Source organism: Syngnathoides biaculeatus, chromosome 2, assembly GCF_019802595.1.
Source record: "Syngnathoides biaculeatus isolate LvHL_M chromosome 2, ASM1980259v1, whole genome shotgun sequence".
NCBI classification, from domain to species: domain Eukaryota; kingdom Metazoa; phylum Chordata; class Actinopteri; order Syngnathiformes; family Syngnathidae; genus Syngnathoides; species Syngnathoides biaculeatus.
Window position 1 is genome coordinate 19,153,543 of NC_084641.1, and position 17,973 is coordinate 19,171,515.

A 17,973-nucleotide genomic window follows, 5' to 3' on the forward strand; every position below is an offset into this window, starting at 1 on the left:
TGGTCAGAGGCAGAAGGCAGAGGGAATTCAAAGGAGAAGGTTGTGGCGTCTTGCGGCTACAGTACCATTGTTGCACAATGATTGAGTCATTAACAAAGACTGTGATTGGCGGAGATTACAGTGTGAGAACAAAGAGGCGCTCAAATAAAATCTCCATTTAAGACATAAAAATGAACACAAATAAAGTTTCTTTCGGCTTGTCCCTTTCGGGGTCGCCACAGCGTGTCATCTCAGATGAACGCACATATGTTTGGCACAATTTTTAACAGAAATATCGAATGTTTTTAACCAATGGAAGTGTACCACTAGTGTGGTAACACTGATATCGTGGAAATTGTGCAAATGATGCAGTCCCCATGCAATTTAGAGCAGTTTGACTTTTCAGTCTTGTCATATTACCTCTAATTACCAGTTATTAACAGTTAATGATGTTCATCTATGCGCTTGTGTTATTTACTGTATTTCACACAATAATCATCAACACGATTTAACAAGCATAACTTTTTTCGGAGCGCCAACCTGTATAAATTACCCAAAAAATCCTTATAGAGAGCAAAAAATCCTCATAACATACTGAAGTAAATTATATGTCAAAATAACGGAGGGAAAAAAAACAAAGTTTTTCAATTATTTTAATTGTAGATCTCCATAATGATCATATCTGAAGTTAATGTCTAATTATCAAAGTCTATTTAGTGGCATTACTGTGTTCAGAATTGTATTCATGTGTAACTTTCTTCACCAACTCTAAATGCTGACCCTTCGGCTCAAAATTACAGCATCCATCCATATTGACTTTGCACTTTGGAAATTTTCAGAAAGCGTATGAATTGTGATAGACGGCCATATACGTAAGGTTCACCACAAAATCTGTATGAACTACGGCTAAACCGTACGAGTTGACAGGTATGAACAAGGAAGGAATGTGATAATTGCTGAGTCGAGATGGAACATTTTATTTGTGTAAACCTCTGCAAGAGTTTACATTTTCAAATAATGCTCACTTCTAGGAAATCTCACTAGGAAGTTAGTAAGAAGAGATTAAAACTCCTAGAAACCTTTGTCGGAAACCATCAGTTCTATTTATTTGAGTTTTTAGAACAAAACAGTCTTGTCATGTACTCAAGTGATCCTTTACTTGGTCTGTGGGCACCATGTTGGTGACCCCTGTTTTAAAGTCTTTTTATTAACCCAACATGCACGTTTTTTGTGCGTGTGTGTGTGTGTGTGTGTGGTGTGTGTGTGTGTGTGGTGTGTGTGTGTGTGTGTGTGTGTGTGTGTGTGTGTGTGTGTGATTTAGCCAGTGTTAGCCAGCTGCAGTGTGATTAAGCCAGCGGACCAGAATAAAACTCACGGACAACCTTCTAGAACAAGCAAAAGAAGTGTATTTCACATTTGCAATCTCTAATACAGTCAAATTTAAAATAGATGTCAAAAAAAAAAACATCCGAATGAAAAAGACCACCCGTATTTTTTTTATCGCATTACCTCTGCAGTAATAATGTATAGATCTCGTGGTACATTTAACAACAGTTACAAAATATATCTAGATGAGTTCCCACTTGTGTGTGGCGTATTTTGTGCACTGGCCCTTTAAGAGCGCCACGGCGCCTCTCAACTCGCGGCAGACATTTTCAATGCAAGCTTTTTTTCTTGCATAAATTATGCTCATGACGTAGTAGCAAAAAGGGCACATTTCTGCCGATTCTCGCCGATTTAGTGCCTCACATGGGTGCTCGTGAGGCGCCTGGAGGCGTTTTTGGGGGTGTGGGGGGGATGAGCCGAAGTGTGGGCATCGCGGCGAGGCGAGACGAGAGGCCAAGGTACCTCAAAAGCTTTTTATCAATGCAAATGGCTTTTGTGTGTGCAGCCACTGCGCCTGTCTGGGAGCTGACATGCATTTTTAATTAGCTGCGACCGAACCAAACTGTGACAAGGACCCTGTAGGAGCGGTAAGTTGGCCGTTTTAGAAAACAACAACAACAACAACAACAAAAATTGCAAAACAAAACCTACTTGTAAAAAACACGACTCTTGTCGCCTCGTTCGCGCGCAGCAGTCAAACTGCTGCAGGAAATGAGTTTGGGTTAATATGCAATGCTCGCAATTAGCATAATTTATATATTTATGATAAAGAGACAGCGATTCATAATGGCGAATATGGTAGTCTGTGATGATGTCCTAAAGTGACCGACGAGACTTTTATTGGTCCGGATGTGGGGGTGTTGCATGGCGGCGAGACCATTAACACAAGCTCCGCTAAAGTTTTGGCACATCGGCACGTCTTAACTGCACCCCAGCGGCGAGAAATGAACCGTTCGGATTTTTTTCCCCCATTCTGTCAATTTTTGCATTCGCCTCATGCCCGCCATCAGTGGATGTCCTCCAGCCCCCACCTCCTCTGCAGACAAGTGCAACACAGTGGGCCCTGTTTATAGGCCCCTCTAAATAGTCCGCCCCATAAATAGCCACGAATACGAAACGATCCACGTGTTTCTATTAAAATGAGTTTATTAAAACAGACCGTATTGACTGTTTATTTGCAACCCAGGAGGATACAAGCGGTGCAGCCGAGCCATGAAGTCCCAGGACCTTCCTGACAGGGATGCCCCGCTTGCTGTCAACGAGCAGGTAACTCATCTGCCAAAAAATACCTTCTCGCTCTGATCTCCACTCCAGCCATCAAAAAGCCAGCAGGGTCATTTTTAGATTTGCACTTACTTTGTTATAAACGTACCAAATTTTCACATCTTAAACCACAGGTGTCAAATTCAAATTCACGGTGGGCCAAAATTTTAAATTGAACAAAGCCGCGGGCCGAGGTTGAACAAATGAACCTTTCAATATGGAACCAAACAAGTGTGTAATACTTGTAATACCGGCGGCCCAGCTCTAATATTAATTTGAAATGGCCGCGCGGGCCAAATATAAGTACACAAGTTTGGCCCGCGGGCCACAGTTTGACACCTTTGTCTTAAACCATTTATTTATGTGAGAGACTGTGCACATACAAATGACATGGAAACAAAATCTGCATGTTTTTTTACTGCTACTATAGTGTGTGGTGGACTTGAGGTGACCAACACATGACTACACACACACACATAATGACACTCTTGAGTTTCCCCACTTTAAGACAGGTAAAAATGTCAGGACGAGGACTGACTTCTCAAAAATGCAAATAAAAAGGAATTTTAGAACAAAAAATGGAAAAGGGAAACAAACTCGCCTCGCTCTTGAGTATACCTGTTTACTACACTACGCTGCAAATGTCTCTCCTCATTTTTATTGTGGCGAATGATTTGTGAGACACACAATGCAAACACTCAGTGAAGCAGTTGGACTTCAATTTGTGTTCAGCAACAGCGCAAGTTTCATCTAACTTCCTAATTTGCCATTGTTCCATTTCATACCACAGTCAAGGAGTCTGAGGCTTGGCCGAACTAGTGGACCTCACGCATAAGGATTTGTGATAGTAAAGACTGAAATAGTTCAACACTTACAATTGCCGTCTCCGATTGTTTTCCAAGATGATCAAGGAGGGGAAAAAAATTATTCTTAACACATCTCACACCACAGGAGAACTCCATCCATCCATCCATCTTCTGTAAAACGTATTCTCACTAGGGTTGCAAGTGTGCCTATCACACCTGACCCGGGCCAAGAGGCTGTGTCCACTCTGAATCGGTCGAAATTATTTTTTCTAGAATACATAATTAAAAAAAAAAACGTTTGAAAAAATAACATTTACTGTATCTAAAATAATATACAATTGGTGACCATATTTTCCTACACTAATGGATTATTTTTAGTGTAGTTAAAGGTGCAGTGGTCTATTTTTTTTTTTTACATTTATGCAAAACATGTCACTGATTATGTGATTTAATTTAAGTTTGACAATTATGCAGTTTGTTGATTGAATGCTGATTGTATTAAACGGCGTAAGACTTGCAAATCAGGCGGCCTTGAAATTGCTGATGTGTTTTTTTTTTTTCGGTTAATAATCCAAATACATGTCCACTTTGTGGCTGTTATCCACTAGGGCTGCATGATTTTTTGTTTGTGCATCGGCATCACGATGTACACGTGCGCATGGTCACATCACAGAGTCTGCTGCGATGTTGGTGTTCTGTGATATGCAGTGAGCCAACTGCAATATCAAAAGTTACCAGGAGAAGGACCTGTTCAGCCATGCTAATAGAAAAAAAAAGTTTGTGCAATTCCTATTTCGCTCTTCAGAATGAAAGTATTAGGGTTAGGGTGCAAACATGGCCTTGTAATATCTTTAAATTTTCACCCATATCCTCTTTGTGATCACATTCCCTATTGGAATGGGATCAAGAAGAAGTTGACATGCTCATTTCTTGTCATGCCTTCCGTGTCTCTTATTTAATATTTTGCCAATATGGATGAAGCCAGCCTCAGAGGAAAAGCTGCTCTGAGCCTGCTGTACATTGGGCAACGTGGAAGAACCTGACTGGACTGGACCATCGTGTATTGTTACCCAGAACCCCCTGCACATGATCGATTCACAAGTGGATGCCCGGCCAACCTGTTTGTTTGTTTATTAAGTTTGTTAAACAGAGAGAGCCTCACTGGCTCCATCTATTTGAATGTACAGAATTTGTACGTGCATTTGTGTACATTCTGCTCACCTGCTTTGCTTTTTCATCCACATTCCAATTACACATTATTAATATTGTTACATACTGATGTAAAACACAATATGTGAGGCTTTATATACTGTTTACTGGATATGTCTTGAGCCGGTGTAGCTCGCTAAATCTGGAAATATTTTTTTCCGTTGAGTGAAAGCACCAACGTTAAAACGGTGATTCAAATTTTGAATTGTAGCAAGACCCCAAGATTGTGAAGCTCATAAGTGCCTATGTTTAAAGAAACTCGTACATCTGTCGACCAATCAGTTGCCAGTTGGGTTAGAGCTCGCTTAGGCCTCTGTTTTAGAACCAGGTCGGAGGAGGTTTTCAAAAGCGGTTCCATTGTCACCGCTCGGGCTGGAAAAAGACTAACGGAGAATCGACTACACTGGGTGGAGCGATGTCGGTTGGAGGTAGAACCGGTACAATAGGAAAAAAAAAAATTGTTTGTCAACAATCCACCGCTTTTTTAATTGCGCTTCACAATGACCGTAAGATACAGAAGGACACAGAATTGCTAAGAGTGCCGGGCTGCCTCAATCGTCTAGACTCTGGCGGACACCGTGATACGATCCAATCAGAGCTAAGCTGTTTTACATATTCAAATAGGGTAAGATGAGCGATCCAATCAGTGCAAAGCTTGCATGTCAGATATTAATGACTGTTTCCAAATCTAGTTTTGAAAAAAAAAAAAAAAAAAAAAAAACAACTAGAATAGCTTGAAAAATGACATTCTGTGCATTTCCAACCCAAATGATCTTGCAAACCTGATGAAAGGACATCAAAGATTATGAAAACAGCACGTGGCTCAGCTGTTATAGGCTCCGGCGCCCGCTGACCCAATCCAGGATAACCGGTGTTGAATATGGATGGATGGATTTTTAAATTAAATGGGAAGAGTTTCAAAGTGGGCGGCACCGTGGATCAGCTGGAAAGTGTTGGCCTCACAGTTCTGAGGACCTGGGTTTAAGCCCAACCCCATCTGTGTGGCGTTTACATTTTCTCCCCGTGCCTGTGTGGGTTTTCTCCGAGCACTCCGGTTTCCTCACACATCCCGAAAACATGCGACATTAATTGGACACTCTAAATTGCCCCTAGGTGTGATTGTGAGTGCGGCTGTTGTCTGTCTCCATGTGCCCTGCGATTGGCGGGCAACCAGTTCAGGGTGTACCTCGCCTCCTGCCTGTTGATGGGCTCCGGCACTCCCCGCGACCCTTGTGAAGATAAGCGGCTAAGAAAATGGATGGATGAACAGACCACTACAATTAAATTTGAGGATTTTACCCTGCCAAACTCTGCACGAAGAATATTTCTAGCCATTTGGGACGGGGGTCTTGCAAATTGCAATGGTCTAAAAATCGGTTGCTGTGTGTGGATGGTAAGCGTTGCTCTTTACCAGAGTGCCGAGGGTTGTTTGAAAGAAAACATTGCTTGAGCTGCTTGTAAGCTGTTGCTTACCATTGCTTATGTTGCGTTACTCATGCTCTCCTCATTTGTGTTTTAACATGCTAGGCTTCTTTGTCCTCCTTTAGCTGTTCACTGTCTAAGCGCAGAAGTCTTTTTTCAGCCATTTAAACCCTGCCTTTTGAAATTTCCTGCCACAGGCAACCAGGTATGCATCATTTTCTCCCTCTCTGTCTCAGTCTCAGTCTCTATGTACCTTGTCCTCTAATTACATTGCTTCTCAAACCTCCATACAGTATGTGCGCGTTAATCCAATCAAATCACATTTGTGGGTTAGTCTGCCTGGAACCCTTCAGATACATATTGTATTAAATGAAGTTGCATGTAGCCAGGCTGAAGAATGTTGTTCAAAAGTTAGTTACAGCAACATGTAAACAAGCAAACTCAATAAATCCACCACGGTTTCAGCTGATGAGTTTTGCCAGTGTGGAAACTGAGGAATTGTTCAGAATTCAAGTATCGCTATGAAATCATATTATTAAGTCAGCATTAGGTTTTCAACTTGATGGTCATCATCACGTGTCCTTTCCGACGCAACTGGCAACCCTGTATCCCAAAAAACCCAAAGACACGTCTTGCGAAGTGGTACCAACTTCAGACGTTGGGGAGATTTTGGAGTTCTACAGTTTTTGTCTTCCAAGTTTGTTAAAACTCCCAAGTTGTAGGGCAGCTGAGACATTTGCCTTGAAAGTTCCACTGTTTTGCTTATCTATTTATCTTCAAGTGGAATCCTTTCAAGTCAAAACTTGCAAGATCAAGTTGTGATATTTCCTACATTCCAGCATCTATTGAATGCAACATAATAGCCATGTGGTGGCGAGCTGGGATGTAGTTTTGAAGATTGTCTATTACAGAATTACAAATGATCCAGAGAATAGAATAAAATGCATCCGTCCTCCGTTTCATATTTTACCGTTTGTCATCTTCAGGTCATCGTGATGTCTGGCCATGAGACAATACGAGTGCTAGAGGTTGAGGTTGATGCAACTCTGTCTTCATCGACACCTGAAGGGAAGAGGAGCGAAGGAAAAACAGAGGAGGGAGGGGCTCAACTTGAGTGTAGTCGCCCACGGGACAACCATACTGGACCCCAGGACCCTGGGGGAGTCGGTAAGATAAAAGTTACAGTTTTGATTTTCAATTTGCTCTTGAGTAAAAAGCGCCACTTCCACCACCTCGCCCTTTGTGCTCGTGCAGTCGGTGGCAAGCAGCAAGCAGCATCCGGAGAGGTGGCAGCCCCCACCGTCCCAACCCTCACTCCGGTTGTGCCCATCAGCGTATCATTGCCGCAGCCTCCTGCGGCTACTGTGCCCGTCACGGTACAAGGTTGTCCCCAGGTCTGGCTTTGTGCATTTGCTATAAAACATCGCCATTCCCAAAATCAACTCTTACATTTGATTTCCCGTGTCAAATTCAACACGATCATCAACATTTGCGTAAGGAGCGTACAGACATCGTTTGAGTTAATGGGTTATTTTACCACACAGGTTCTGTCCCAAGAAAGTCTGGCCACTCTGATGACGGGCATGTTGTCCCAGACAGGCTCCGTGGCCCAGCCCTTGCTCATCCCCATCAGTATGGGCGGTCCCATTGGCGGCCAGGCGGGTCTGGCGGTTCTCACCCTGCCGACGACCAATGTAGCTACTCTGTCTGGACTCGCTGCCGCCACGCAGCCCGCGAATCTCCTTAAGCTGCCCTTCGCTGGCCTTCAAGGTAATGATGCCGATGATGTCGGCAATGATAACAATGCCAAAAAGTTTTGATAGGTACATGTGGGTCAAAATCAGATTTGTATTGTTGTTATTATTATTTTGCATTCCTCCATTTTCAAAACTGCTTATTCTCATTCAGGTCGCAGTTCCGCCATTGCTCATCTTAGCTTATTTATGGCAAGAAGCGGGGTACACTGCTATCCAGTCGCATAGAGACAAACAACGATTCTCAGTCACAAATTCGCACCTTAGAACAAAATAGTATTGCATGCTTTTATAAGAAAGAACTGAAATACTGACAGAAAACCCAATCGATCATGGGGAGAACATGGGAACTCCACACTGGAGCCCAGATATGAACCCGTGACATCTGAACGGGTCTGCTAACTAGCTCGCCAACATGCCAGTCTATTATTGTTATTTTATTTTCTTCATTTTTTCTTTTTCCCTGTTATATCTTTTATTTTTCTCAGTTTTTTTTTATCCGTCTGTCATTTTATCATTAATATGATTACTTTTATTTTTAGAATAGCCATTAAGGTCAGCACGGTGGCTCAGCTGGTAAAGTGTTGGCCTCACAGTTCTGAGATCCTGGGTTCAATCCCGGACCCACCTTTGTGGAGTTTGCATGTTCTCCCCTTGCGTGTGTAGATTTTCTCTGGGCACTGCGGTTTCCTCCCACATCCCAAAAACATGCAACGTTAATTGAACACTCTAAATTGCTCCGAGGTGTGATTGTGAGTGTGGCTGTTTGTCTCTATGTGCCCTGCGATTGGGTGTACTCCTGCCCATTGACAGCTGTGTTTGGCTCCAGCTCTCACCGCAACTCTTGTGAGGATAAGCAGCAAAGAAAATAGATGATTGGATAGCCATTAAACTATGATATCATGAGCTCTGAAGTGTAGCAGGAATTTTGGAACTATTAAGTTCACACTTTTCATTGGAATTAATAGGGATACATGTTTTAGTCTATCAACATGTTTATGGTCTGAGACGTGATTGACATTTTTTTTTTTTGCTGGGGGGGTGAAAATGGATATCCTATTTTTCCACATTTACGTTTCTAATTTTTTTTGATTCAGGAGAAAGTATATCACAAGAACAAACTTCCAATTACTCATAGAGAACTGAAGCACATGCAATAGATAACAAGGTAAAAACGACAAGTTTCCATGAATCTCGCAATACCATCAAAGCAATGCATTAATATTTAAAACTGAACTCAGCATTCAACTCGCATGCATCAGTAAGACTCTGTTCAGTGGAAATCTATTACTTTCAATCATCTGGTTGAAACGTTGTGCTTTTTAATTCAAGTTTGTCAAGAATTGATTTATTAAAACAAAGTAATGTTGATTTGGGTTTGTCTTGATTGTCTAGACTTTTTGCTTTATTTTCACTTAGGTGTCATGTAATTAATTGTTGGTAAAAACAAGTGGATGAAAGTAATGTATGAGAGCGAGACACAGAGAGAGAAGACTTACAGGTCATAAATATAAAACAGGCAAATGAGAAACAATACGCATGGCAGTAAGTGATTAGCCTTTTTGAGCCATGCGCTGACCAATGCGCTGCACAAATTAGTTCAGAATCTCGAAATGGACATCATAGCGTCATAAAACGAGCACCCAATGTACAGTGAGCTTCAAATACTTCGCTTCAGCTTTGTCTTACAGAATCACATTCAAAAATTGTACTCTTGATCATTTCTCCACTCAGGTGCGACGGTTCTGAATCCCGTTCAGCCTCAGCTACAAAGCAGCACGCAGGCTGTGTTCCAGCCTCCACCGGGTTCCATACAGCCGGTGCAGACGCCATCGCAGCAGCCTTGCAGCGCCTTGCCTCAGTCGACACCAGCCGCCGTCATCTCTGCTGCTCAAGAGGGAGTCGCTCAAGTCACTCCAGCAGCAAGTGTGGCCGGCCAGTCCAACATTTCAGTGGCTGCGCTGCAGACAGCGGGACTCGCCATCAATCCTGCACTTGTAAGGAAGTCGAGACTTGAGATCTACCTCCAAATTTTTTACACATCCTTTTACTTTCCAGCTTTTCATTTTTCTCCCCAGATCAGTGCTGCATCACTGGGAGCGCAGACCCAGTTTCTCAGTTCCCTCACCTCCAGTCCCATTATCACCAACGCCATGTCCAACATGGCCGGAATCACCAGCCAGATCCTAACGACCACACAGGGACAGGTTGGTATGAGGAATGATCTTAAAGCAGATAGAAATGCAACAGGTTTTTGAAAAGGAGGCATATGCATTTTTTTTCATCACATTTAACAAATATTCCCAGGTGTTTTAATAATAGAGCTCTTAACCTCTGTTAATAAATAAAGAAAAAAAAGAAAAAACACACAAAATAGTGTGTAATTGTGTAAATAACTTTATGTACTTTCACACTGAGCTTTGAATTCTGTTTTGGATGGGATTGGGACAGAATCCATTGTATTGCCCCCCCGCCCCATGGATATAGTATCCATTTACCAAGATGACAAATGAAATTAAACATTTAATGTAGTTGTTTGTGGCGCAGCTGTAGAGCATTGGACTCACGGTTCTGAAGACCAGGATTCAAATCCCGGCTCTGCCTGTGTGGAGTTTCCAGGTTTTCCCGATGCCTGTGTGGGTTTTCTCCCACATCCCCAAAACATGCATTAATTGGAGACTCGAAATTGCCCCTAGGTGTGATTGTGAGTGAGACTGTTGTCTGTCTCCATGTGCCCTGCGATTGGCTGGCAACCAGTTCAGGATGTTCCCTGCCTCCTGCCCAATGACAACTGAGCTTCAGAACTCCTGCGACCCTTGTGAGAATAAGCGGGTAAGAAAAGAATGAATGAATTGATGTAGTGGTTTGGGGATTGCCATTCCAAATACAAATATCCCCAATCCCAGTTGCGACAATTTAGCAGAACAAGTTCTGTATGTGCTAATAATGGTAACACTCTTATCCATTATCCGAGCCGCTTATCCTCACGAGGGTCACGGGGAGTTCCGGAGCCTATCCCAGCCGTCAATGGGCAGGAGGTGGGGTACACCCACTTTTAGCTAATACTTAAGTGGACTAAGATTGCAACTCTGGTCACGTTTTCCTTTTTCTTTCTTTTTTTTTTTTAACTTGACCTTTTCAGGTTAATGGCCATGGGGAATGGGTGATCTATATTCCGTTTGTGCTGGAACAGTTTTTCTGTGCAACAGGGGAGTTTGAAATACGTCCTCTGGTTATGTTTTAATTGTTCTGGAGTTTATTGAGGTGCCATGATGGTGTAACTGGTTAGAGAGCCAATCCCAGCTCATCGGCCAGAAAGTGCGGTACACCGCGAACTGGTTGACAGCCAATCGCAGGGCACATGAAGACAGACAACAGCCACACTCACAATCACATCTAAGGGCAATTTAGAGTCCAATGAATGGATGTTTTTGGGATGTGGGAGGAAACCGGAGCCCCTTGGGAAAACCGACACCGGCACGGGGGAAAAAAATTCCAAACTCCACACAGGCGGGGCCGTGATTTGAACCCTGGTCCTCAAACTGTGAAGCCGACACACTAACTAGTTGTTCCACCATGCCGCCCTTCCTTAAAGCACCGCTCTTAAATACTGGTGTGCCAGGGTGTGCGTGTGTGAGACCCTAAAGAACATAATTTGCTATAGTGCATATCAACTGCAGGAGATGGCAGTACACTGAACTACAGTAGATCTCTTTCTTTTGTAATTTCTTCTATGTTTATAAGGATTAGATTGGATTATGCTTTATATACAATGTTATATAGAGGTGTACATGCTGGGGCTGTGGGGAGTTGCAATTTTTTTTCTTCATCCCAGGGGAGGGGAGGGGGAGTTGTAACAGAAAACAGTTAAGAAGCACTGTCTTAAAGTGAAAGATTACATAAGGTGTGTGGTCCCCAAACATCAGATAAATTTTTTTTCAAGTGCTGTGCTAAATCAAATAAAATACCAATGCATCGTATTAGATAGGGGATGGGCAACAGAGTGCATGCACAAAATTTTATTTCATATATATAACAATCAATGATGTTGCTAATTTCCATCCATCCATTTTTGGAGCCACTTATCCTTACAAAGGTTGGAGCCTATCCCAGCTATCTTCAGGCTAGAGGCGAAGTACACCCTTAACCAGTTGCTAGCCAATCGCAGGGCACGTATAAAATAAACTACCATTCACACCTAGGGACAATTTAGAGTCTTCACTTAACCTACTGTGCATGTTTTCGGGATGGGGGAGGAAACTGGAGTACCCGGAATAACACCCATGCAGCCACGGGAAGAACGCGCAAACTCCACAGAGGCGGGGCCGGGACTTGAACCCTGGTCCTCAGAACTGTGAGGCAGATGCTCTAACTAGTCGCATCACCATGCTGCCTTGTTGATAATTTATACATTATAACAGGTTTTGTTTCAATGGCGCAATCAGACCAATCATCAATCAGTTCATTTGACGTCTATGATGTGCTATTGACATTGATGTCTTTACGTGACGTGACATTATGTAACAGTGACAAAGATTGCAACTATTAATTGAAGCTTTTTTTTTAACCCCTCAACGGCAAATGACCGGACTTATAGACAATTCATACCGTGGGACAGGGGACAGAGAGTGGAAGTAGTTTGCTTATGTTCTACCAAATAGATATTTTTCGTACCCTGTTCTCAGGTGATTGGAACTCTTCCTTTGTTGGTAAATCCAGCCTCCTTGGCTGGGGGGGCTGCTACTCCAACCCTTCCCCTCCAGGGACTGCAGGTTCAGACAGTCACCCCACAGTTGCTCCTTAACACCCAGGGCCAAATCTTTGCCACGGTCGGGAACGGAGCCGCCTCGGTTGCGGCGTCTGCTCCTCTTCTGCCCAAAGCTGCTGTCCCGCCCGCACCTTGCAAACCGAGCCCCCAGGTACACGAGCTGCTGTGTTGTATTTACGTTGCATCTTTTGGTTTGAAAATGGGACTAATTTGTTCAGTTGGCACACGACCCCGCACAGGCGCCAGCAACAGCTGCCACCCAGTTGCCCGTTGTCATTGCCCCACAGCCGTCAGTCCTCAAGAGCACCACGTCGGCGTCCTCATCGCTCCCTCTCACCTGTGGCGATACGGCAAAAGTGGGCCAGCTTGTCAGTAGTATGTGCATCCGCTTCTCTTCTGCAGACACTTTTATGTACCCTCCAGTTTTATGTACTTTATCAATCCCCCCCCCCCCCCCCACCCCACCGGCAGAGCCCCATCAGGCTGCCAGCAGCGAGGAGGGCATCAATCTGGAAGAAATACGGGAGTTTGCCAAGAATTTCAAAATCCGCCGGCTCTCGTTGGGACTGACGCAGACTCAAGTGGGCCAGGCTCTGACTGCCACCGAGGGCCCAGCCTACAGCCAGTCTGCCATCTGCAGGTGAAGTAGAACCGTTTTTTTTTTGCAAACAGGGATAGGGCATTTACAGTGAAGAAAAGAAGTATTTCAACACCCTGCTAATTGCAAGTTCTCCCACTTGGAAATCATGGAGGGGTAGGAAATTTTCATCGTAGGTGCATGTCCATTGTGAGAGAGATAATGATTTTTTTAACAATTTATTTCTGTGATACAGCTGCAAATAAGTATTTGAACACCTGAGAGAACCAAGGTTAATATTTGGTACAGTAGCCTTTGTTTGCGATTACATAGGTCAAACGTTTTCTGTAGTTGTTCACCAGGTTTGCACACACTGCAGGAGGGATTTTGGCCCACTCCTCGACACAAATCTTCTCGAGGTCAGAAGATCCTTTCTGGGCTCTCGCTGAGAAACACGGAGTTCTAGCTCCCTCCAAAGATTTTCTATTGGGCTTAAGACGGGCCTTGACATGTGCTGGTTTAAGCAGAGGAACCTTCCGTGCCATGCATGATTTCAAACCATGATGTCTTAGTGTATTACCAACAGTCACTTTTCAAACGGTGGTCCCAGCTCTTTTCATGTCATTGACCAAGTCATGTCGTGTAATCCTGGGCTGATTCCTCACCTTTCTAAGGATCATTGAGACCCCACGAGGTGATATCTTGCGTGGGGCTCCACTCCGATTACGATTGACCGTCATGTTTAGCTTCTTCCATTTTCTAATGATTGCGCTAACAGTGGACCTTTTTTCACCAAGCTGCATGGCAATTTCTCCGTAGCCCTGTCCAGCCGTGTGGAGTTTTACAATTTTGTCTCTGGTGTCTTTGGACAGCTCTTTGGTCTTGGCCATGTTACAAGTTTGACTCTTACTGAATGTATGGGGTGGACAGGTGTCTTTATGCAGATAACGACCTCACACAGGCGCATCTGACTCAGGATAATACATGGAGTGGAGGTGGACTTTTAAAGGCGGACTAACAGGTCTTTGAGGGTCAGAATTCTAGCTGATAGACAGGTGTTGAAATACTTATTTGCAGGTGTATCACACAAAGTGTTAAAAAATCATACATTGTGATTTCTGGATTTTTCTTTTTAAATTATCTCTCTCACTGTGGACATGGACCTCAGAGGACAATTTCAGACCCCTCCATGATTTCTAAGTGGGAGAACTTGTGATATAGCAGGGTGTTCAAATACTTTTTTTTTTCCACTGTAACACATTTGCAGTGAGAGGGAAAGTTTATGATGCAATGCTCCCAAAGTACCAAAGTTTTTCTCAAACCAGATAATCTTTTAATTTCCAGCAGTCTAGGTTGTATATTTGGAAAACAGAAATACAGAAAGCCTTGCTCTTTCTTGTTTAATTTATGTTTTAATTCTTACGCGATATAAATGTGTAAGTTAATGTCATTGAACGTAAATGTATTCTGCTGCAGGTTCGAAAAGCTGGATATTACCCCCAAGAGCGCTCAGAAGTTGAAGCCGGTGCTGGAGAAGTGGCTTGCCGAAGCCGAGCACTGGAACCAGAAGGGCCAACAGAACCTGATGGAGTTTGTCGGCGGCGAGCCTTCAAAAAAACGCAAGCGCCGCACCAGTTTCACGCCTCAAGCAATCGAGGTCCTCAACGCGTACTTCGAGAAGAACTCGCTGCCGACCGGCCAGGAGATCACAGAAATCGCCAAGGAGCTGAACTATGACCGGGAGGTGGTGCGGGTTTGGTTTTGCAATCGGCGACAAACGCTGAAAAACACAAGCAAAATTAACATTTTCCAGGTCCAGTAGAAAATGGAATTTTGCAGACTTTCCTGTAAATACGAGAACATGAAGGAAGTTACACACTCTAAAATTCAATGCAAGTACAGTCCTTAACTTCTAAGACTGAGTGTATGTCTGCATGGTCCTCCTAATAATAACATACACAGATTTGTGGCATTGTTGTTCATATGTGCATACAGTGGAAGAGTTTTTTTCTGGCAAAAAGGCCTCCAGAAGTTGCACAAAAAGTCAAACTTTGAATGCAAAATTATCACAGGACCTCATCTTAGCATTTATTAAAGGATTAACTCCGTACTTTCCCTTTTCAGATGCGTTTTGGGGTTATTTGGCAAAAAGACTTGTCGTCGCTTGGTATCAAAGACAGGACCGTTGTTTTACAGCGAACAACTTATTTTTACACTTGATAGTTACTTGAAAAATATTCAGTTCATAAAGGCATTTTCAGAGTGGCAGTTTGAACCTGCTATGGGGAAAGTCGCTTTCAATCGGAGAGACTTAAGAGGTTCCACTGTATCATATTTATTACCAAATTGCATTTGCAGAGCCACAACAGGTCAGGGACATTCTGTTGTTTGATAATTCTTGATAATCATAAAAGGTGAAGGTAGCTGCATTGGATCTTTTACACTTTCACAAGAGTCGTTGTTGGTGTTTGAAGTTATTACAAGTCCTCGGTTTTATAAATGTATTTGTGGCTCATATATGGCCACTTATGCAAGCATAGTGTTTTGATTCAATTAGTCATGATTTCATCACAATCTGGCCGCACGGTGGAGCATCTGGTTAGAGCGTTGGCCTCTCAGTTCAGAGAATCGCAGTTCAAATCCCGGCTCGCCTGTGTGGAGTTTGCATGTTCTCCCTGTGCCTGTGTGTTTTTATTCCGGGCACTCTGGTATTCCTCCGACATCCCTGAAACATGACCCCAGACTCTAAATTGCCCATAGGTGTGATTATGAGTGAAAATGTTTGTTTTGATGTGCCGTGCGATTGGCCAGCAACCAGTTCAGGGTGTACTCCGCCTCCTGCTCGGAGATTGCTGGGATAGGCGCCAGCAGTCCTGTGACCCTTGTGGGGATAAGCAGCTCAGAAAATAGATGGATGGATAGATAATCACTATCTATTGCAGCTTTCCTGTCTCACGTCTTTTTTCAGTGATAAACATTACTCCTCATCTCAAGCTGGATTTTTTTTCCATCCAGCCATTTTCTTCGCCGCTTATCCTCACAAGGGTCCCAGTACAATGCTGCATGGTAGAAGTTGAGAAATGTTCCAGATAAGGTAACACCACGTCTGTATGTGACTGCAAGTCGGTCTATTGCCAGACGGATTTCAAAGGTGAGTCTCAAGCCTCCACTTCAAAAGAAAAAGTCATCCATCCATTTTCTTAGCCACTTATCCTCACAAGGGTCACAGAGAGTGCTGGAGCCTATCCCAGCTGTCAACGGGCAGGAGGCAGGCTACACCCTGAACTGGTTGCCAGCCAATCACAGGGCACATTGAGACAAACAGCCGCACTCACAATCACACCTAGGGGCAATTTAGAGTGTCCAATTAATGTTGCATGTTTTTGGGATGTGGTAGGAAACCAGAGTGCCCGGAGGAAACCCACGCAGGCACGGGGAGAACGTGCAAACGCCACACAGGGGGGTCCGGGATTGAACCTGGGACCTCAGAACTGTGAGTTTAACGCTCTACCTGCTGAGCCACCATATTCATTATATAAAAAATAACTTAACAAATTTACGTTCACTTTGAAAATCACCCTACGCCAATAACATTTTAGATACATTCAACGAGTCTACCATCAATAAAATGGATGGAATTGCATATGTTATGAATTATGTGTGTAATAACTTGAGTGTGTTGCATGTATTTATGTTTTTTTTCTACTAACTGGCAGTTGTTATTTTTAACCTTAGTGTTATATGTCAAGGATTCTTTGCACTTTATTGACACGTGAAGAGATGTCATGAATGATTTTGTACTGTGCAAGTTACAACCATGTTGGTGGGCCATATGAATTATGATTTTTTTATGTTTCACTGTTTTTAGATATTGAAAGGTAACAACGCTTTTAACATTGCAGTCGTAACAGAACAGCTGCTGTTATGAAGAATAAATATGATTTGTGGTCGAACAGGAGATCACACATCTACTAAACAATGCATATGTTTTGCCTGTTATGTTTTATGGAAAAATGTACAAAAAAATTGTTAAATACCATTAAGGTATAAAAGAAGCAAGATTATAGAAATATGGTAGCATATTTATAAATTTTACTCAACTGGGAAGACAAGGCTTTGGAGACAGTAAAGAAAAAACTAAGTTGGTTGTTTTTTTGTAAAATGTAAATAAACTGTCTTTACTTTACTTAATAATCGTTGTTTTGTGGCTATACATTTTGATATTCAGACCAATTGAATTTATAAATGGGGAAAAGATGCATTTATTGTGATTGATTTAGACTGAACCAGGGATAGACAATATGTTCAAGTACCATTTTTTAAAATTTTATTGTAAAACAAAAAAATGGGCCAGGTGATTCTTAGATAAGATATGTATGTTAAAAAAACCTCAAATATTAAAATAATTCATGATAATCATCGATTTTATATTTATGAATAATGTTAAATGTCAATGGAACATTTTTATTCAAAAAGGTGTCGAGTTTAACGGTCAAGATTTTATGAAGAAGTCGATTTTACGTATTTTTTTGTTTAAGAAAATGGAACTGTCACTCATTTCCAATAATAATCTGTTTTGGAGGAATTGGTAGATAACTTATTGATAATCAGCTCAGAAAATGGATGGATGGAAATTGGCAATTGGACTAAGATAGTCCATCATGATTTTCCATCCATTGTTCAAGCTGTTTATCCTCAGGGTCACCAGGATCGGAACTGTGAGGCCAACGCTTTTCAGCTGCTCCAACACAACACTTGTAACTTTGTAGCATTTTTTAATAACTTCCGACCGGTAGGTGGCAGCATTTT

General features: G+C 42.7%; 1 protein-coding gene across 7 annotated transcripts; it reads left to right on the forward strand.

Moving 5' to 3' along the window:
- Positions 1-1,551: 1,551 nt before the first annotated feature.
- On the forward strand, positions 1,552-17,350 carry pou6f1 (POU class 6 homeobox 1). 7 transcript variants are annotated; one of them, XM_061839514.1, is made up of 13 exons: positions 1,557-1,823; positions 1,912-1,952; positions 2,552-2,631; positions 6,171-6,270; positions 7,052-7,232; positions 7,320-7,459; positions 7,610-7,835; positions 9,554-9,816; positions 9,898-10,026; positions 12,505-12,738; positions 12,806-12,962; positions 13,059-13,227; positions 14,641-17,350. In XM_061839514.1, exons 3-13 carry the CDS (start codon positions 2,606-2,608, stop codon positions 14,984-14,986), a joined length of 1,971 nt encoding a protein of 656 aa, XP_061695498.1. In that variant the 5' UTR covers positions 1,557-1,823; positions 1,912-1,952; positions 2,552-2,605; the 3' UTR covers positions 14,987-17,350. The 7 variants fall into 7 exon arrangements, 6 of the variants coding, with proteins under 6 accessions (XP_061695498.1, XP_061695503.1, XP_061695526.1 ...); XR_009797762.1 differs by having other exon boundaries at positions 1,552-1,952; positions 12,806-12,955; positions 14,641-14,776; XM_061839519.1 differs by having other exon boundaries at positions 1,559-1,952; positions 12,827-12,962.
- The last annotated feature ends 623 nt before the right edge of the window (positions 17,351-17,973 follow it).